The 23,007-nt window shown below is 42.1% G+C and overlaps 1 protein-coding gene across 1 annotated transcript in view; it reads left to right on the top strand.

Moving 5' to 3' along the window:
• The window catches only part of LOC143100865 (aryl hydrocarbon receptor-like), a 27,702-nt gene extending 5,474 nt beyond the window's left edge, over positions 1-22,228 (top strand). Inside the window, exons 2-11 of the mRNA XM_076264419.1 lie at positions 537-718; positions 13,431-13,531; positions 14,631-14,720; positions 16,778-16,898; positions 17,129-17,268; positions 17,528-17,730; positions 17,947-18,056; positions 18,309-18,450; positions 18,579-20,316; positions 20,579-22,228. Coding sequence (XP_076120534.1) covers positions 537-718; positions 13,431-13,531; positions 14,631-14,720; positions 16,778-16,898; positions 17,129-17,268; positions 17,528-17,730; positions 17,947-18,056; positions 18,309-18,450; positions 18,579-20,316; positions 20,579-20,686 — 2,935 coding nt within the window. The 3' untranslated portion in view covers positions 20,687-22,228. The remainder of the gene's footprint in view (positions 1-536; positions 719-13,430; positions 13,532-14,630; positions 14,721-16,777; positions 16,899-17,128; positions 17,269-17,527; positions 17,731-17,946; positions 18,057-18,308; positions 18,451-18,578; positions 20,317-20,578) is intronic.
• Positions 22,229-23,007: the final 779 nt, after the last annotated feature.

Below are 23,007 nucleotides of genomic sequence, written 5' to 3'. Positions count from 1 at the left end.
TGCTGATCTGCTCTGCTGTCAAGGTAGGCCTGGCAGGATTTCCGGGCGCTAGCTGAGCTGAGCTGAGCTGAGCTGAGCTCAGCCCTGTCTCGCCTGACTGCTCTCTCGCTCCCTCTGGTCGCTCACGGAGGCGGTGTGATTCACACAAGTAGGTGTGGTTCCTCTCACAGCCCCAGTGTCTCATTCACATTTACAAGTCCTGGCATCTGCGCGTTTCCGTACGCTCCAAACGTGGGCCGCCTTTGGTAATGGCATATCTGGTTTACTGCCATGAACATGTTGGAAAGTCCAGCAGTGAAGTTTTTTTTCTTCAAAAGAATGAAACCTAGCCATGGTTGCTTCCTCATTACTTAGAATACGGAAATATGAAAAATACAGTCATACTTCTGTTCTCATCATACAGCTGTTTTTGTTCAGTGGTATCTGTTCCCGTAAATGTCATGTAGGATCAGATAGTGGATGAAATAATCATGTGTTATTCACTTGTGGTATGGCATTGTTGGTATCAATATGTTTTCTCTCTCTCCTGCTATTAGCAAACCTCGTCCCGAAAATGCTAAGACCAACCCCTCTAAGCGCCACCGGGATAGGCTAAATGGAGAGCTGGAGAACCTGACCAGTCTGCTGCCCTTTCCAGATGAGGTGTGCTCTCGTCTGGACAAGCTGTCAGTGCTGCGTCTCAGTGTGGCCTACATCAAGGTCAAGAACTTCTTCAATGGTGAGTGTGTTGTCAAAACCCCCCCTCCTCCCCAACACTAATGCAGAAGTAAAATTCATGAACGAATAGATAGATAGGAGAACAGATAGAGTGGAAGACATCAAGGAATAGTGCAGGTTAAATAACGTCACTGGGAAACACAAAACAATCTAATGGAAAAAAACTTAAATCCATAGCTAACATTAGCATTGACAAATAAAAACAGTATACTGACTAATGTCCTAAACTCTGTGCTACTATCAGCACACTGGGTGTTTCTCAGGTTTGTCACTTCTGTGACAGAGGAGAAAGACCAGTGGCAGAGAGATAGAACCGGTATGGAGGTGTGCACGAAGCATACTGGCGAAAATGTGCAGGAATTCCAAACACGTTGTGTTTGTGAAAAGGCATCCTACATTTCCAAATAGGTCTTTCCACATACTACTTCCTAATCTACTCATAAATCAAACAGAAAGTTGGGCCAAGGATATGTGCTCATATAATTAGGACAACAATGCTTCCTTTGGCATGTAGCTTGGCAGTTTTTGCCAAAGGGGGTAAAAATGTTGTACCAATACCTGACCAACACCTTCGGGAATGTACAAAGAAAACACAGACAGGCCTAAAGTGAACTCTTAAAATGAGCAACGACCTGTGTAACCGACAGGACTTAGTCACACTCAAGCTGAGATGACTGAGTCACACTAACATTGTGCTTGCATTATAAATCTACTGAGTCACGTCATGACTCATTTACCAGTTTGCAACACTAGAGATGTCTTGGAGCCTCATAAATGTTGTCTTGCGATCAAACTTATGGCATGAATCACATGAAGATGCCTGTGCACACTGTTTTGCAGAGTCTGATGTAGGGGTGGGCGATATGGACAAAAAATAATATCTCGATATTTTTTGTGATTTTGACGATAACAATAATTAGTCGATATCCTTTAAAAAATTGTTAAAGTCTGAGTTACTTTACATCTCATTATTTATGAATAGCATCATTACAATAATAACCAATAACCTAACCTGTGACTTTTTAACCAAATCAACCAATGCATTCACTCTATGACACATTTCCAATTCTGCCCCCACTGTGTGGCAATGACATGGTCTAGCCAGCTACATTAGAGAAGATGAATAGGCCTAACAGTTTCCCAAGAGAAAGTCTGAAGCTGAAGTTCCTTTCAAACCTTTACATAGGATTCACTGTAAAACTAAGAGCAGACCAACAGAGTAGCCTACATCTCAGTTATTTCCTTCTATGTTTTGGTTTAGAGCAATCACGTAGGCTAGCATTCCAAATTACAGAATAGAAACTAATGCGTTAGCTTATGGCTAATGTATATGAGAAATTCGTAGATATTTAGAGCGAACTTCGAGCAAAGTCCATTTACAAAAGAGTTACATGAGAATAGTTATTTGTTTACAACTGACTATTAAAATACTCAAAGGCCAATGTTTTCTCTCCATATAATACCGTGTAGGAAAAAACGTGACTTTATCATCAATGCTACTACTTGAACAGAAGTAGCCATAAAATCCCAAGTAGGCTACTCTCGCTGCACAAAATAAACATTAGACTGCGTGGGACAACGTTGTGACCCACTAGTGATCACGTGACACTTGCTCTGCTGCACTTCTCCCGCATAGCCTACCTCCTGGGAATGTATGAGTCTTCAGTGCGTGATTTGGAGTGTTTTTCCCCATAAGTACTTTAAATACTCTATAATGTCAACGGAGTGTCTATTCGGCCACACAACTGGGCTATTCACACCCTGTTACATAACAACAAAAACATGTTGCTCGCGTGCCCAAAAAACATGGCCGACATTCGTTTTTTCGTCAGCAGAAAGTGAAGAATTCTGAACGGTTTCAGCACTAATATCTGTTCAAATTAAAGTTGAAATGGAAAAGTTGTGTTTTACTTTCATAATCTTTGTTCAGTGAACACATCCAACCGTCAGTTTGTTAGCTAACAGAAATCTCGTGAATATGACGTTCAGGCCTATAAACTCTAAGTTTACCTGCAAATCGTAACTTCCATCGAAGCAGATAGTGCAGTGGTCACAGGCAAGGTCTTATACGCAGGAGACCGGGGTTCGATTCCCGTGTGATGCGTTTTGGCGGAGTGAGTGCATGTGTACCAACGTCTCTGGAGAGAAGGCGCGCAATTTGAATAAGAAATCGGTTCTCAAACGGAAGTTTTGATTGCAACAATTAGCTAGTTCATGCACCAGGGTGTAAATAGCATGCAGTACTATAAACACCTGGCTACGAATAGCATCCACTTCTAACATTACATTGATGCAAACAGCATACCTTATACAGAGTGATTACACAGCTGAGCTATTCACACTCTGTTATGTAACATCAAAAAAAACATGTTGCTTGTTTTTAAAAAAAAAATATTATTACATTGTGTGATCAATATGGTACTACTAGGTATGTACTAATAGAACACATTGCTGTGTGCACCGGGGTACGAATAGCATACATTGATATTTGTACCAGACGGGGTACTAATAGGACACATTGCTGTGTGCACCTGGGTACGAATAGCATACATTGATATTTGTACTAGACGGGGTACTAATAGGACACATTGCTGTGTGCACCTGGGTACGAATAGCATACATTGATATTTGTACTAGACGGGGTACTAATAGGACACATTGCTGTGTGCACCGGGGTACGAATAGAATTCACTTCTTATTGCACCAGGGTACGAATAGCATACACTGCTAATTGTACCAGGGGTGCAAATAGCCTTACCCTAATGTCAATTTGCACATGTTAAAACAACAATCACGATATTATCGCAGACGATATATATCGCCCACCCCTAGTCTGATGCCTCAATGCACAGACATAAGTTGAATACACTTCCTTTGGCTCCTTATATTAGTTTCTTCCACCGTGTGACGTTTGGTATTAGGCCTGCTCCAACACTCTTTGTTTTCACAACCTGACCAACAGCTTGATCCCCCTCATAAGGTGCTCTCCACATTACCAAGCCCACACATGCAAATGGGACCAGAAATGATTTCAGTTGAAATGAGTCAGTTAAGCTCCATACTTTTGGCAGCAGTGGAGTTGCCATAAAGCCTGTAATAGACATTTAGGATGTCCTTAGATTGCTTGAATTTATAATACCATTTCAGTTTGTGGAATCTGTAGATATAACTGAACAGCAATGACATCAGTGAAACATGAATGAAACTAGCATCCTGGGAACATTTGTTTACCAATTCATGTATTGAATTGAACTATGTGTACTCTTCGTAAATGACATTCCTATGGGGCGTCAGCATGCCCAAAGGCATAACATTCACCATGTCTCTTTTCTCACGTTGTTTGCCCTTTATACTCACTAAGGGAACAGCCTTGTTGGAAGTATCGGTAATTGTTTTGTAAACGAGTCCTGAGACATGAAAAGCTGCTGCCTGTTGTTTGCTTCAATGGTATTCATTGAGGTCAATGTTTTCTATACTGCAGAAAGTTTAAAGTACACATACACACACAAACACACACACACAGTGTGCGTGTGTATGTATATTGCTGTGCATGCTGTTTTTTTTTCTGTAGCCTGCTGTCTTCCTGAGATTGAGATCAGACAGGGCTCGTCCTGTCCTCGTTTTTACAGTGTAAATAGTGAGGGGGTTGATGAAGAGGTCAAGTGCACTGGGTGAAGGGAGGGAGGTCCCAGATGCCCAATCATGACTGCAGACACACACACACATACACACACACACACACACACACACACACACATAATATGTTTATGTTGAGGCAGTGTTCCGTGCACAGACGCTGAGACCAGGGGTCCGTTGCACAAAAGCAGAATTAAGACATCCGGGATAAGTTACTGAGCTGCGCTCAATGAATCCAAAACACGAGCGTACAGGCTTAATTGGTTGCACAAAGACCAAGCCAGGATGAGCAGACACGGATTCATCAAGCCAGGTGAAACCTATCCTGGATAAGTGCGCGCTCACGGCTCCCTCAAATAGACCCCGCCACCGATCACAGATTCACTGATTCACCATGGCAACTAGAGCAGCTTCATTGCTTCTTCTACGGTGTAAAGTAGGTAGCGATAGCCTTTTCACAACAGCAACAAACAGCAACACCTCTGTTTAGGAGAATATTGCAACTAGTTCCGCGACCACCACGTGCGAAATGGTTAGGCACTCCCGTGACGTCACATTGTCGCATGACAGGTCGGGAATGGCGAGTATGTAAAAGTTAATTAATGATCACAAACATTTTAATAATGACCGTGGGTCTAGGTATATGTGATGACAATGTGTAGTGGGCAGTGGAATAACTATTGGTTTCCGTTTGTGGTGACTGCTGACTGAGATAAGGGATGAGATTAAATAGATCCTGGAACTTAGCCTGGTCTGGAGCAGGCTAGCTCCACAGAATAAATCGCCATGGTAACTTATACCATAACATATCCTGCTGCCCCCTATCCCGCTTTTGTGCAACTGGATCACGGATAAATTGAGCCAGTATAACCAAGATATCCCGGCTTAATCCCTTATCCTAGTTTTGTGCAATAGGCCCCAGGGGTCCGTTGCACAAAAGCAGAATTAAGACATCCGGGATAAGTTACTGAGCTGCGCTCAATGAATCCAAAACACGAGTGCACAGGCTTAATTGGTTGCACAAAGACCAAGCCAGGATGAGCAGACACGGATTCATCAAGCCAGGTGAAACCTATCCTGGATAAGTGCGCGATCACGGCTCCCTCAAATAGACCCCGCCACCGATCACAGATTCACTGATTCACCATGGCAACTAGCGGCTTCATTGCTTCTTCTACGGTGTGAAGTAGGTAGCGATAGCCTTTTCACAACAGCAACAAACAGCAACACCTCTGTTTAGGAGAATATTGCAACTACTTCCGCGACCACCACGTGCGAAATGGTTAGGCACTCCCGTGATGTCACATTGTCACATGACAGGTCGGGAATGGCGAGTATGTAAAAGTTAATTAATGATCACAAACGTTTAAATAATGACAATGGGTCTAGGTATATGTGATAACAATGTGTAGTGGGCAGTGGAATAATTATTGGTTTCCGTTTGTGGTGACTGCTGACTGAGATAAGGGATGAGATTAAATAGATCCTGGAACTTAGCCTGGTCTGGAGCAGGCTAGCTCCAAAGAATAAATCGCCATGGTAACTTATACCATAACATATCCTGCTGCCCCCTATCCCGCTCTTGTGCAACTGGATCACGGATAAATTGAGCCAGGATAACCAAGATATCCCGGCTTAATCCCTTATCCTAGTTTTGTGCAATAGGCCCCAGGTGCATAGTTCAACTCGGAACTGTGATACAGGACTTAAACTGTTGTTGTTGTTGTCGTTGTTGTCGTTGTTGTTGTCGTTGTTGTCGTTGTTTATGATGATGATGATGATGTTCTTGCAGTACCACCATGAAGACCCTCCAGACAAAAACTAATGTTTTGTGGTGTAACTTTGTGCAAAATATAGCACATGCCCCCTCTCCCCCTGGTAGAGCTTGCATGTTGTTGACACTACAAAAAAGAAGGCGGCATATTTTGCGTCATTGTTTGAGACTTGTGTAGCTTGTTTACGGTAAACGTTCTGTGAACCAAAATGTTACAATTAGATATGTTATTTCGGCTGGGCCTTTGTGTGCCAAATGTGCGTACCAAACTGAGGGCAAGAATTTGCAAAGCAACCCGGAGCCCTCAGATTTTATCCTTTGTTTTTATAGCTGCCTGTATCATTGATTACTTAAGTAAAGCATCACAACTGAAATGAATGAATTTGATTAAAGTTGAGATAGTATTGTTATAGTTCAGGATAAATGGTAAACGTTATGAATTAAAGCACTATGACGACTGGAAGGAAATCTCAAATGCATTTTTATTAGGGCTGTCAATCGATTAAAAAATTTAATTGAATTAATTACATACTCTGTGATTAATTAATCTAAATAAATCGCATATATAATTTTTGCTGTGAAAGTATTTTAAATATTTAAATTCAAATGAATCATTGAATAATCAGCATTAGTGACATTAAAGTTCAAAAGCTCTTTTATTATTATTTTCACTATTCAAATAATGGGCATAATAATCTATGATATGACAATATGCTGAGGAAATAAATTCAAATTCATTCAATGCTTTGGGAAGAAGTTTTTTTCACATTCAAGGCATTTCAGGCCACAGATATAACCTAGTGGACACAATGAAAATAAATTAACACTCCCCTCAATGTCAACACTATTTCTTTGCATTGATGTGCGACTTCAGAGTTGACGAACTCCGGTGATATGCAAATTCCTTGCTGAGGACTTTATTTTAATCAATACTTTATTGTTATCAACACCAGGTCGTTTTTTAAAAGTAAATGTTCCAATCAGTGATCTAGGCAGCACATTTTCTTCTCTCTCCTTCATTTTACAGTCTAATGATTACTGACTAGAACGGCTCGGGGTCAAAGGTCATACGAAATCGATTAATCTGCACTATTTGTTTTAATCAGTTATTTTTTTCCCAAATTAATTAATCGAAATTAATCAGTTATTTTGACAGCCCTAGTTTTTATACAATGTAACTTAATATATATATTTTTATTTTTATTTTTTTATTTTTTTTATACAAGTTCCCCCTTGTAACAACTGGAACAATGAATTGAATGTTTACATAGTGTTGGTGATGGTCTCGTGAGGGTGTCCCTATGAGGCAATGTGTGGCCATGTTTCAAAGAAAGGGTTACTGCGTTTCCCCCCATGGTGACTTGTGTGTGCGCCTTCATCTCCAGGGAGGTGTACAGAGGCTTCAAAAGGCTCCGATCCCGTAGGTCTGTGACAACAGCGAAGCTTTCGGAGGTGATACCATCTGCAGGGCCTGAGCTCTCCAGCCAAACACGGCCTTTCCCAGTCAAAACAAACACTTGGTCGGCTCATGTGGGGACAGGTTCAAGTATCTGATATAGACCCTATAAACAGAGAATGGAGGCAAATGGGGGGTGGGGGGGGGTTGGGCGGTGGCGGGGAAACTGAACAAAGGATTTGTTAGGGAGGGAGCTGATGTGACGAGCTGTTTAGCTGGCTGTTTGCTTTTTAAACATTTGAGGTGAGCAAGGTCATATGGCCAAACTCTGAATTTGTCATCAGTTTCTGGCATTTACTGTGAGACACACTGTTCTGTTGAAATACTTTGTACATAGGCTACAAAATGTACATTGTGCGTGTGTCTCCACATGCTTTTTTTAAAAAATGGTTCCTTTGACAGGCTCTGAAAAGTCTTCAGTTGTTGACTTGAAATTAGCAAACAGTGCTGATGGATCTTTACAAGCAAGTGAATAATATATCATCATGTGTGTGACATGCGAATCTTAAGTTGAAATCCTAGGGCGTCATGTGTCAATGGCAAACCTTAAGCATTTGTTGAAGTGAATGTGCACAAAAACAAAACCCCAGTGAATGGGGAAACTCGGTAAACGTAAAGTCTTGTTTACTCCCACTCTGTCTTCACTATAAACTAATCTGATTTGGAGAGGCTATATTTAGACAGATGTGGGGCACGTCCGAATGTTTTCTTGCTCTCGGACTCATCACTCCGCTGTGTTCAGTGCCGGTACAGTCAACACTGATTAGCAGCTGGGAACATGTTAAGAATCGGTATGAACATTTCAAACAATCATGAACCCAAAAATATTTCACTGTTCCACTATGGGCTGCAACACAACTAGACCAGAATGACTGCCTTGGTCACGTTGTCCTCATTTCCACACTGATTAGGCTATTTTTTGAATGATGCTGTTTGAAACAATAGCAGTCTGTCATTGCAATATCATCTGATATAATTAAAGCATAGGACAAGAGTGATGGAAATTATAAGTCAACTTGGAACCTTGTAAAAAGGTATGTGTAGTACTTTGCGGCTTTAATGCTTTAAACACAGACTGAAAACATGAAAAGTAACACATCAACACCTGCAACAGTGTTTTTTCCCCATTCCTTATTAATTCACTAGATTGTTTATTTGTTTGTTTTTTCCCCATTCCTTATTAATTCACTAGATTGTTTATTTGTTTGTTTTTTCCCCATTCCTTATTAATTCACTAGATTGTTTATTTGTTTGGCAGCATGTCATTAGCCAAACCAAATATACCTCATGAGGATTATCTGGAGATAGTGTGGTTTCCTGGCTATGTACTTGCCCATTTGTTCATGCTCCCCTAACCTTGAACTTAATTACATGGACTCGGAACGTCTTTAGTTAATCTAAGGGCTGACAGGTCTCATTTGTGGGGACTTTCTCTCCACAGACTGGAGTGGACGTCTGGAACATTGACTCTGTGTTTGCGTCTCCTTTCTGAAAGTGGTGATGACAAGCGGGACCAGTCGTTTGATTGGATAAGTTACTCTATAGGGAGGAGTGTCTGTAATGCATGACTTTGGGTTTTTTCACACTCATGCAAATAGGAGGAAGATTCTGGTAGGCATTTGTAAACACAGTATGGAGGCAAGGGGTTTGGTTACGTCCTCTGATATTTATAAACAAATTACTTCTTTACTTCAAGTCAGTGTTCTTCTTTGATCAGCAAGTTATTACATAGGCTATGTTGTGGAAAAGCTTCCCAGTGATCGTACAGTGTGAAAAAGCTGTTTTACCTTCCTCTTCATTGTGAGCTTTACTTTGAAACCAAGCTAGTGAAAGGGTAAGGGCTTGGCAAGGAGATTTACCATTTGAACAAAGAAATAAGTGACAAAAGTTGCATCATTTCAACACTGGAACTTGGTGGAGTATTACTGAACTGGGAACAGTAAGTGGAGTATTACTGAACTGGGAACAGTAAGTGCCGCTCAGCAGTAAAGTAACCGGCTCTCCTTCTCTCCTTATACTGCAGAAAGTTGAAAGTACACTGGGGTCACTGGGGACATCCGGACGGACATTATGTGTGAACGACACCGACGCTCATTAGCAGAAACTCCACATGGTTTAACAGGTTGAACGTGGTTGAACATGCACATGAACAGAATCTCCGCATGTTTTTTGCTTTGTTCAGACACGAGCTCATTTACATAATGTCTGTCTGAAATACTAGGAGGGGAGTAGTGTAAGAGCCGCCTAAGTTCGGAGTTCAAAATGACGGGATATGTTGTTCAGATATACGGCCCAACCGCTTGATATCTGCAGAACTTGCGGACTTACACCTATGTCTGAAAGCAGCTATAGATTGCCAAAGATTATAGAATGAAAATGGGCTCAATGGAGACAGCTTTGAAGACTATTAATTTGAGGGGGGGGGTCATTGACTGGGTTTTGCTAAATCATTCTCTTTGGCCATCTGTGCATGTGTGTGTGTGTGTGTGGTCTCTGAAAACTGCACGGAGGACTGAAAAGTGGAGTGGACTGTTTGGCTCTGATGAGTGTTGATTGTGTTAAAGTTTGTTCTGCTGCCAGTGAGCAGCTTTTCTCATTGCGAGAGTGATCTATCACACACACACACACACACACACACACACACACACACACACACACACACACACACACACACACACGCATACACACATTCCTCCCTCCTCCTGCATGGGCCCTTGGGGCTTCTGTAAGCAATGCTGACAAGAATGCTTCCTTATCTGCACAGCTGCCACAGGAAAATCCCAGGATGCGGCCTCTCCCTGGTCCGGCCGTCCACTCTAGTCACGCAATACAGGCTGTTGCCCCTTAGCCTCTCCGAGCCTGATAGTGTGCAGAAAAGATATACAAGAGCATTACACATACTCTCACACACACACAAGCACAAGCACACACACACACACACACACACACACACACACACACACACACACACACACACACACACACACACACATGCACACACACACACACACACACACACACGCACATGCACACACACACACACACACACACACACACACACACACACACACACACACACACACACACATGCACACACACACAAACACACGCACATGCACACACACATACACACACACACACACACATGCACACACACACACACACACACACACACATAAACGCATATGCACATGCACACAGAAGCCCGTGTGAAAAAGAACATAAACATTTGTGTACATGAAGTCCCCATAAGTCTGCTTTGTAATGTACACACATAGACATACATTCATACACAAAGCTACATACACTTAAGCACACACACACACAGACACACACACACTTACATACACACGCACACACACAAACACTTTCTCTCTCTCTCACCCACCCACACACACACACACACACACACACACACACTGTATCATTTTGAAACCTGGACAACTTCACACGTCTCTTTTTTTCTCCCTTCCCAATGTTCGCGTGAGTAAGAGGGCCCCCTTCACTGAGTTTTTTTTCTTCATTTCTCTCTCCTCTCACCCCAGCGCTGAATTGTGCATTGTGTTTTCTCTTTCCGCAGTTAAGCTGCTCTTTGCTGCGCTGCAATGCCTTGACGTCGAACTCTTGATCTGCCGCTTTCTGTTCTGTTCCCCAACTGATCCATATTTAACGAGTCGCTGGCAGGGCTTTTGAAGAAATTAGAGATGAAGTTGATAAATGGCGCTGGAATCTCCTGCGATCGAAATGTTGCAAGCAGCCACGGCTACTACTTCGGCGAGTAACAGAGGTTTCGGTCTTTGTTAATGATCAACAACTTTGCATCACTTTTTTAGTCTAAAAGTCTAAAAACTAAAAAGTCTAAAGTCTAAAACTAAAACTCTGCAACATTGTTCACAACACTTCATGACAATTGCAACAGTGACAGTTACTGTCTGTATGCATAGATTATTTGTTACATCCATGTTAATGTAAAAGATGTAGTTTTAGTAAACTCTCATATTTTTAGATTTGATTCTATTTTTCTGTTTTGGATAGTTTTAATTGACCTTGTGCCTTAGTTTAACAAACCTTGAGGGCTATAATGTAGTGTTGTAAGGGAAATTATTAAAGTTACAGTTTCAGAGGGACCTTCTCTGTTTACTCATGTTCATGAGTTAATTGAACTAAAACAAGCCATCATCAGTGCAGCTCAACTCAAGAGCCGTCATCAGTGCAGCTCAACTCAAGAGCCATCATCAGTGCAGCTCAACTCAAGACCCCACAAGTTTGCACTCGCCCCACAGCTGAAGCGTGGCCACTTTGAACCGCCAGAAACGGAGGCTTTGTTCGCTGGAAAAAAAATGCGCTGTTTATAAATGGTGAGCCATCAGCTGTTGTGGGAAAAGGTTGATGAATTGCACTGCTTGGAAAAGGCGGTGAAAGGGAATGAAAGAAGTGATTGAAGTGACTGGAAGTTGTTACCAGATATCAAATCCCACTCTGAGGAGATGACTCCACCACAAATGCAAGAAAAAAGGCGAAATGGTGTAAGGGTGTTCATGTTTTTAGGGTGTAAGTTTTGCTCGTCCAAAACAAAAACCAAAACGTTTATAGGCGTTGGTGCAATTCTGAAAAGAAAAGTCTAATGTCAGATCTGTTTTTTTATAAAAATGAAGGAAAATGCATAGAACTGTACACCAAAGAATGAATGTATTTTCAAACCCGATCTGTTCACTGCTACATCATATGATAGGTCTGGAAAGATCTCCCTATCATACAACAGTAATTACATACACACTACTTTATGTGGAGAACAGAAAGGACTAATGTTATCAAATCTCGCAACCCTATCAAAACGGGCTTTAGCACATGAACCCTAATTTTATGAGCTGAAATGTAAAACAAGACTCCAAAATCATAGACAAACTTCACACCTACTGCCTGCCAATCCCAGCCCATGGGACTCGATAAGCGAGTGTCTCCCCAGTGTCTCCTCATGAAAACATGGTGCTCAGATGAAGCTTTGCCAAATGGAGTCTTTCTTACCATAATCCTGAGGTACAGGAGGTACAGCCTCTGTCTTCTCTTTCCTCCTGGAGACCTCACACTGGTTTCTTTATTATGGAATAACACCTCTGGGTAAATGACAAGTAAATAGTCAAGGCAGGCTAAACTGAAGGAAGGCGTACGTTGTGGTCTGCATCATGCTTTATATACATAATCACATAAAGCATAAGCACATTCTTGGAGAGCCACATGCATACATGCATACAGTATGTGCACACCTACACACACACGCATGATGACAAAGAGTTGCTCTTCAAGTATACAGTACTGTACATGTTGTGCAAGAACATGCCGTTGTGTGTACTTAAAGAATCCTATTGTTGCTGGGTTCCCATCTCTAAAATAATATCACTTTTGCAACCAATTTACTCCTTCACGCTGCCATTTCCCCTAATGGCGTTACTTTCAGCAAAATGCACAAAGGGTCAGAGGTCATGTGTAATGAGGGCCTGCTCAAACGTGCGTCTTGTCATGTAATCTCTTTCCCCCTTTGGCCTAGGATTACAAAACCAATATTTTCTCAACATTTTTTTACACTGCTGTCTTTCACTAGAAAGAATGCCACAGTCAAAAGCGAAAGCAACAATTTCTGGAAAGAGGCACCACAAGGTTTTAGACCTTGTTTTTTGTGCCTTTGTCTATTTTTGTGTGTTGAGCTGCCCGACTGGCACCCTGACAGCGCGCTGGATTCGAGCTGGTCTGTTCGGACATCTCGGAGGGGTAGCCGCTCATATTGCTTTCAGCTTCGCGTGCTGATGTGACGTGAACTTGTGTTTCTTCTCTCTCTCCCCTCTGCTGCAGCAACCGTGAAGAATAACAGCCCAGCGCTCCCCGTCAGGAATGACCTCGGCACGAACGGAGTGGACACGACGAACTTCTCTGAGGCAGACCTCATGCTTCAGGTAAAGAGTCCTGGTCTCCAACACAAACAGCGCAGAGGGGAAGTAGGAAATTAAGAAATAAAGATGGAGACAGAGCTGTGGTGAGAGCGGAGGGTTGAAATACAGCACTGGGACACAGACAGGAAAGATGGAGAGTCCTATTGATCCAGTAGATCTCAAATCTCAAAGACATTTAGATATGAAGGCAGAAATGTGTTTACTATGTTACTATAAGGTCATGGTGTTATTAAGTGAATTCGTCTAGAATTATCAAAGAATTCTCTTAACTTTTATCACGTCCTGAGTGTATGATATCAATCCAACATTTTGCACCGATTCTGAGGCTGGCTTAATGAACTTAATGTTCAGCTCTTACCAGGGCTATAGTGGAGGCTAAACCAAGTAAACACAGTTTATCCACCTCTGAAATTTCACAAATAGAGTTTATCCACCACTCAAAAGAGTTTATTCACTAACTGCAACTTTTAACATTCAAAAATCACACTGTATTTTCCACCTTCACAATATGTACACTCATTAACACTCAATCATTTAAGACCACTGGTATTGTTATAAACATTGGACAATAACCTCCACCATCATCAAACATGTTCTGAATGCCTTTTTAAAAAAAAAATCCTCTGCCGCATTGCGCAGAGGATTACCTTACTGTGATCACAGAATTCATAGTTTACCCACCCCTGGCCCTTACACTTAAGATACTGTGTGCTCAATGAAATGCTTTATCTCAGTCATATAACACCAAAGCCAATCATGATATGTTTGGCTTTCACTCATATCTTGAAGGGTTTGTAAACGACTTACCTGACCTGACACTTTGAACCGTGGTAAACTGGATAATCCATTGGTTACACAGATTCCAGAGGTGTTAACTCAGTTTTAGCGTCTCATGGCATGTGTGTGCGTGTGTGTCCGTGCATACTAGATAAGTGTACACACGGGTACACACATATAGACATATTATAGATTGCATTCAGAATGAGTGCAAACTCTTAGTATACTTATGTTGTCTGCAGCACAGTTTAATTGTGATGAGCAGCTGAAACGGATATTGATACCGGTATTTTATTATTTAATTACCCTCTTTGTTTCTTGACAGGCTCTCAATGGCATAGTGCTGGTTGTGACGTCAGAGGGGTATGTGTTCTATGCCTCCCCCACCATTCAGGACTACCTGGGGTTCCACCAGGTGAGTGGGCTGACCAGGCCTTAGAGCCTGCTCTCTGTACAGAACTAAGGAATCACACGTTGTTTAATAAAACTTCTTGAATTTCCCCTTGGGGATCAATAAAGTATCTATCTATCTATCCATCCATCTATCTATCTATCTATCTATCTATCTATCTATCTATCTATCTATCTATCTATCTATCTATCTATCTATCTAACTGACGTTTTGTGAAATACTGAGTGAGGTATTGAGGCAGTGAGGATAAAGAGAGAAAGAAAAAAAGAGAGAAAACTTTGAAAGTCCAAGAGTCGATTGTTATCAACTACACTAACTCTAAATCAATAATACATCTGAAAAGAAACTGGCTGTTTCTGAAATCCTTCCTCTGAATAGTACAGGTCTTCTTATATATTGACCCACCTTATTGCAAACAGACAAGACGACAATATGGCAATGGGCCAACATCCTTATTCTCTAGTTTTTTATTTTGAAACCACTTGTTAACTGACCAGATCTGACTGTTTATTCTTGAATTGAATTGGATGAGATATTGAATTGTTGACAATATGTAAACTGTTGTAGTTTAAAATTGGGGCAAGTTGTTTTTTTCCTTCCTTTGTGGCCGAATTCCCACTGTCCTGTGTTTGTGTGAAATCTATGAGCTGTTGAGACACATGTGCAGCTTTTCTGTATCCATTTGTACTCTGGAAATGGAGCTACGCATCAATACTGTGATGATCTTTTTCTGGAGTGATTTCTTCTTCACCAGTGACTAACACATTGCAATGCCTCTATAAATAGTGTGCACGAAAACCATAATAAACAGCATTTGAAAAGAAATGTTTCTGTTGACCAACAGCATATTTTGACTTTCCTCCGCTCCAAATTAGAGACCAGTTCTTTTACCAGTGCCTGAGGGAGAAAGCAAAGCAGCACTCCCAATGTCCCTGTTAGTTCTTCTATTCCCCCTCGATTAAAGTTGAGATGTTCATAAACATATATAAGCAGATTATATGATATCAGGCACATTAAGTGAAATACACTGAAAGTAATAGAATGGAATGTGCTCTTTGATCTTTTTTTCAACATGCTGGGCTATTGCTTGAAAACTGCTGGGTATTTTGTGATAACAGACTAGTACTGATTGGACAAGCTTAGCCTGCTTATAGTGTCTCTGTATGGATTATATGTATACATATGTGTCGAAACAGGACATGCTGTATCTGTTTACATTGATGTTATCTTTCCAAGGGGACAGTATCTTTGTTCAGAGCTAATAGGTGTACCCAGGGAATGAGTCTGTTAAATTAGTCCAACTTAGTGTTTGTTTTATTCACTCTGTGGCTTGGTGTAAGCCCTTTGCCAAAAGGTGGCGTAATATTGATTTAGAGACTCGGTTTAGCCCTTCAGCCTTTGTTCTGTTTCTCTACATGTTAAACTTCAATCTAGAAAGGTACTGACATTGGGAAATTTCAATGGAACGTTCTGGCCTCACTTACTTACTCTTTATATCTTTATGTGGGTGTTTATTTGGTAGGGTTATTTTGACAGCATGACAATACTGTTGCAATCACATTTTCATTTCACTGGAAGAGTTTTTCTGGCACTTCCATGAAGTCTTGAGGCTGTGGCCAATCATTCCACAGCCTCCTTTTAGCTGCGCAAAAACCAAAGATTCTGGCACCCGGCAACTCTTAAATACCAAAGTTCTGAATGTCAAACAATCCAGGGCGGCAGTGAAAAGACACCATGCGCAGCTGTATTCAATGAGGGCTTTCTGAGGAGCAGACGTTGGCTTGGAGAGAATAGGCCACATGACGCTGTCAGATCGTAGGATTACCACGGCTCCATTACTTGGCACAGTTACCAACACATTTATGTTGCATAACACCATCCACCTAGCTTGAGTGCCAAATAATCTTCATCTTAGTATATACAGTATATTGGCTAATCAAATGTTTATTTCCAAACATGTTGTCACTGGTGTTGGGCATGTAATAATTTGCTTGTTTTTCTTCTCTTCTATCTCTTCTTTTCTCCTTTTTCTTCCTGTTGTTTTTTCCCCCCTCTTGCAGTCTGATGTGCTTCACCAGAGCGTGTTTGAACTCATCCACACTGAAGACAGGGCTATGTTCCGTCGCCAGCTTCACTTTGCCCTCAATCCACAGCCTTTCAGCCAGGACCAAGGAGGAGACGGTTAGTGAGCTGACTGACAGTCAGGGGCCAAACTGCTGAGTATGAGACATGTGCCCAGGGTGGATTTCCTCGAGATAAAAGGGAATCATCTGATAGCCCTTACTGACAGTAGTGTACACAAGAGACAGTGAGAGAGAGACAGAGAGAGACAGAGAGAGAGAGAGAGAGAGAGAGAGAGAGAGCTTACATGTTGCTTTGCATGGACTTATTTTGCCTTGCTCTCCCTGCAGAAATGCAAAACAGCAGTGACATCACCCGGAACATCATGACCTATGACCCGCAGGACATACCACCTGAGAACTCGTCCTTCCTGGAAAGAACATTTGTGTGTCGTATGCGATGCCTTTTGGATAACTCCTCTGGCTTCTTGGTACGGCCCAAATACCAACACTTAAAGCAAACACACTACCTCTAACTTTAACCCCAACTAAATGCACAATTAGAAAAAGTAGATTGTATATATTTTTTCATTAACTGTATATATATTAATGCCATGTCCACACTTAATATTAACTGTGACCAATTAATAATGTTAAATCAGAAATGGATTTTGATATTTGTACATCTGTATGTACATATATCAAAATCCATTTCTGATTTAATTGTTCCTCTGTCGTCTTTGCTGTTAGGCTTTCAATTTCCAGGGCAGGCTGAAGTTCCTCCATGGTCAGGGTGCAGGCTTTGGGAACGGAACTAGTGCCCGGCCCCAGCTGGCCCTCTTTGCTGTGGCAAGGCCTGTGCAGTCCCCGTCCATTCTGGAGGTCCGCTCCAAGATGGTCATCTTCCAGACTAAACACAAGCTGGACTTCACCCCGATGGGGATAGACTCCAGGTAATCAACACACAGGTCACTGGCGACCCAGTGCTCACTGAGAAATGTCCTAGCATGAGGCATGTCCACTTCAGGAATAAAGAATGCGTTCCTGCATCAAGTATACCAGAATTATACCAGAATATATCTGGTAGAATTCTAACAGGATATATATTATATATTTATTTTAAGCATTATTTTGTCAGTATTTACTTTCTTTCTCGGCTTTGTTTGCAGGGGGAAGGTTGTTCTTGGTTATACAGAGATGGAGATTTGCATGAGAGGCTCTGGATACCAATTCATCCATGCTGCTGATATGATGCACTGTGCAGACAATCACGTCAGAAGTATGTTCTATGTCTTGATGTCACTGTCATTACAATTTCATTAATTGTGCATGTATTTGTGCCACTTGTATCTGCCAGTATTGTAAATATAGCATAGATTATTAGAATTCCTCTTAAGGGTTGTCAGACTGCCCCTCACAAACCACTTCACTAAACATTATTTTGACTTTTATACATTATTTATATTGATTTTTACTATTGCATTTCTCCCTTATTTTGTGCAGCTTATCTTTTTCTATTTTTTCCTTTCAGTGATGAAAACGGGAGAAAGTGGCAATACAGTTTTCCGACTGCTATCCAAAAAAACTGGCTGGGTGTGGGTACAAGCCAATGCCAAGCTTATATACAAAGATGGGCGCCCTGACTTTATCATTGCTCGCCAGAGAGTCCTGTTGTAAGTATGAAGCCTGTACCTGCTAATTCCGTTCGTAACAGTGGCATATGTACTTTATCCGTAGCAGTTCATGGCTAATGCGAATGCTGCTCTCTGTCTAATGCGAATGCTGCTCTCTGTCTGTCCAGAAATGAGGAAGGTGAGGAGCATGTGCGTCAGCGCAAATTGCAGCTCCCCTTCAGCTTCACCTCGGGGGAGGCACTCCTTTACGAGAGCAGGCCTTCCCTCGACATCGCAGAGATCTGTGACACGGGCAAGGCAGCCAAGATCAGGAAGGTCTTTGAAGATAACGAGGTGCCTCCAGACTCACTCCTTGGGTGCTTCTACAAACAAAACCACACTGCCTACATGCAGTCAGACATTGAGTCTCAGGTCTCCATGGAGAAGGTCTACATGGAGACCAGGGCTCTGGTGAACGTGCCCAGCAACTCGTGGCAAGGCGAGGCACCTGACACTAAGGACGCTACATTGGCAGCCATGTTGGAAACCTTTGGCCAGGTGGCTGGTGACAGCGACCTGGGAAGTGCATTGCAAGAGATGGACATCGGCAATTCTGAGCTGAAGGACTGGGAGAATGCACTGCTGCGGCTAGCAAAGACCAAAAATGACGTTGACAGTTCCATGAGCCTTGACGACATTCTCACCGAGGACATCCTATCTTACTTGGAAGAGACCCTATTGAAGGAAAGCCCTGAGCGCCATCTGGCTCATCCTCAGAACTGTGCCGCACCAGAGAGCGGTGTAGAGATATCAAAGTTTCACATGGGACAGAGAACCAACTTTAGTAGCAGCTGTGTAAATAGTGCCAGTACCCTGCCAACAGATCTGAGATCAGCTCAGCAAGGATTTGGAGCCCTAGACAGTGCCATCAAAGACATACAGATTGAGTTGCCTAAAAACGATGCCATTCCTTCTCTCCAGGACCTACAGTTGTATGACATATTCCAAAAGCATCAGGGTTCTAATGGTTTACAACAAAATGGATCAGCCACTTTCAGCCTGTGGGAGAACACCCTCCAGGTAGGAATAAGTAATGGAGTAAGTTTGCTTTCCTCAGCATCCACAGGCAGTTTCGTCAAGCCTAACGGGTGCAGTTTGAGCCCCCAGAATCATCATGCTTTGTCAAACTGCAAAACAAATCACATTAGTTCAGTTCAGAATTTTCCACAATGTCATCCACATGTTGGAATGCCCATTGATCCGTCTGGTCGTGTCCCTGTTGACAGGAAGAGGAATGTTGCAATGGATCAAAGGAATCCTGCTGTTCTCTCAGCCCCTGGGACTAACTTTACCACCCAACAAATGAACAACAGAAACAGTTTTGGACCAAATGCCCATCCCATTGGCTGCATCCCAAACAATGTCAGTACGCCATTTCAGAACTCAACTTGCCAGTCGCCGCAGAGTGCACCGCAACACTCCAGACTGAACGGCCTTTTAGCGGAGAGTCAAAGCCATGGGCAGTGGGCTCCAAACTCTCAGAACTCTCCGACCGAGAGCTTTTTAAACTTTTTCAAGGAGAAGTACCACTTGGAGCCCACGGTGGGACTCGCCAACAGAGAGCACTCAAGTCCCAGCAGCTGCATGTTTGAGGAGTCCTCTCCGCCCAGTGCGAGCCTGAGTCAGCTGCCGCACGCCGGCCAGGCTACTGCCATCTCATCACCCTGGAAGACGGTGAATCACGACCACCAGAGCCCGCCACAGGGATCGTGCTACATCCAGTGGAGCCCCAGTAAGCCAGTCGTCGGCACAGCGTCAATACCCCAGGACCACGCCTGCATAAGCCCCCCAGCCTGCCAAGTGACGTCGGGGGTATCCACCTCTGATATGATCCTTCAGTACCTTAACTGCAACGAACAGACACAGGTAACCTGCAGTGTTTATCTACTGGATGTCATCAACTCGGATAGCCTATCTGATGTTTTATCCTACCTATCCTAAGTTCCCTATGAAATGTACATTTAGTGGTGGGAAGTACCTCTCCATATATCCTCAGTCTGTTTATTCTCTACAGAATGGAATGACTGCAACAGTTAAATTAAAAAGACATTCTTAAACTTCCTAGGACTGGATATATAAAGCGTATGTGACTACTTTTTTCTATAATGCTTATTATGTTTTGTTTCAGATCCAGTGCCATCCGACTGAAGCCAACGAGTCCCCTCCCTTGCCCCCCCTTGTCAATGGGACTGCGTATTTCTCTGAGACCAAACCCCCACACTGCTACAACTTCTAATGGTGCCCTGCGTATTTCTCTGAGACCAAACCCCCACACTGCTACAACTTCTAATGGTGCCCTGCGTATTTCTCTGAGACCAAACCCCCACACTGCTACAACTTCTAATGGTGCCCTGCGTATTTCTCTGAGACCAAACCCCCACACTGCTACAACTTCTAATGGTGCCCTGCGTATTTCTCTGAGACCAAACCCCCACACTGCTACAACTTCTAATGGTGCCCTGCGTATTTCTCTGAGACCAAACCCCCACACTGCTACAACTTCTAATGGTGCCCTGCGTATTTCTCTGAGACCAAACCCCCACACTGCTACAACTTCTAATGGTGCCCTGCGTATTTCTCTGAGACCAAACCCCCACACTGCTACAACTTCTAATGGTGCCCTGCGTATTTCTCTGAGACCAAACCCCCACACTGCTACAACTTCTAATGGTGCCCTGCGTATTTCTCTGAGACCAAACCCCCACACTGCTACAACTTCTAATGGTGCCCTGCGTATTTCTCTGAGACCAAACCCCCACACTGCTACAACTTCTAATGGTGCCCTGGTTAATCCGCTGAAAACTTTGGAGGAGGGGAAAATCAAATATGGACAGATGTGTGAATTCTACAAAACACTTTGGGCAAATTCACTTCAAAGCTCATATCACTGCAATGAAGAGAAAGAAAGGATAACCTGACAAGTCACAACAGAGCAATATTTATTTTTTATTGTCTTGTTTCATGGAGATTGCCCCCACACTGATTGTTCGTTTTTTTTGTTTTGTTTTTTTTATCTTTGAATTGAATAGGAAATACACATACTGTATATGTTGTAAAACAAGGTAATGAAGAACTGATTATGTTGCATTCAGGTAAATGCAGATAAAGTCATTCATTGCTGAGCCTCCACTGAGGCACACAGAATTGTGAATCAAGCCATGTTTTACTCTGCACTTGTGCAGTTAGCATACAGTAGGGTATGTTCATGTGCCTCAGAAATATTTCTTTTGTGTGTGTGTGTGTGTGTGTGTGTGTGTGTGTGTGTGTGTGTGTGTGTGTGTGTGTGTGTGTGTGTGTGTGTGTGTGTGTGTGTGTGTGTGTGTGTGAGTGAGTGAGTGAGTACAGACATGTACAGATGGCAGCCATAATACACTAGTTATAAATTGTGTATAACACAAAGCATGTTCAGGGCTTTGATAGTTTTTGCCAAAGAATATGTTCAGCCTTTAAAAATTGTCCCATCTTCTTGTGTTATCTACTATAAACATACAATATTCTACATATATTGTATATATATATATATATATATATATATATATATATATATATATATATACCATGTTAAAGACTACATATTGTATAGTTTCTAGGTATTTCATGTAAAATATTTTCACGTGCCTTTGTTTTATATGCTGCTGAGCCATGCTCTATATGTGGTTTTGCCTTGTGCCTAGATCTTTTATTCCCAATTTGCATAATAAAATGTTTGGATATTTGGATGGTATTCACCTCAGACATTTTGATATTAATCAATTTCTCAATAAACAATAAACAAGGAGGTAAATGCTGAACATGTGTGCTGATAAAATGCTGTAAGTGTTGTCACTATGTTCTGCCACAGAGCTGTAGTGGTCTCATAAATTAGGCTACTACTGCTCCTATGGTGTGAACCTTGCATGCCTGCAGTGTGGTCATGAAGAGTTCATTTGAAACAGCCACCGGAACACGCTAAGTGATACCATGGGGAAGTCTCCTCAATGGTGAATGCTGTGTCAGATGTACATCTTAGACAACTTAGATTCTGCAGATGTAAAAACGTGTAACACTACCACACGTTTCAAAGGCTCCATCGTGTCTGACCTGAAACTGGCAAATAAAATGGATTAATCATTGGCATTACCACTATTAACACTATTATACCTGCATTTGAACAATTGCTCTTAAAATGGATTAATCATTGACATTACCACCATTAACACTACAATTATACCTCCATTTGAACAATTGCTCTTAAACAAACCTTTTAACCAGTGACATTTTGCCTATTTCCCAGACAAACATGAATTCAAGGTAAGAAATTCAAACCTGCACAACTGATGGTAAGGTATGAAAGGAACGCCATGCCCTGATAGGAGAAAACTATGCTTATCCTTTGACATGACTGTCAGAAGCTCATGTTGAGTGGTTTCCTTGACAATGTAGGAAACAGCCAGACAAGGCATGATCTGTTGCTGACAGTTTGGAATCGTTACATAGAAATTGTGGCACTGTACCTTGAGGAGTGAAAATAGGTTAGCTTAAATGATCCATTCCTCTTCTCACCATAAACTAAGCCAT

Source organism: Alosa pseudoharengus, unplaced genomic scaffold (genome assembly GCF_046254945.1).
Source record: "Alosa pseudoharengus isolate Yale_2024_CS ecotype anadromous, Long Island Sound unplaced genomic scaffold, YU_APseudo_1.1 YU_APseudo_1.1_scf_3, whole genome shotgun sequence".
Taxonomy (NCBI): Eukaryota; Metazoa; Chordata; class Actinopteri; order Clupeiformes; family Clupeidae; genus Alosa; species Alosa pseudoharengus.
The sequence above is the reverse complement of the archived record's forward strand: the minus strand, read 5'-3'. Positions and strand labels throughout refer to the sequence as shown.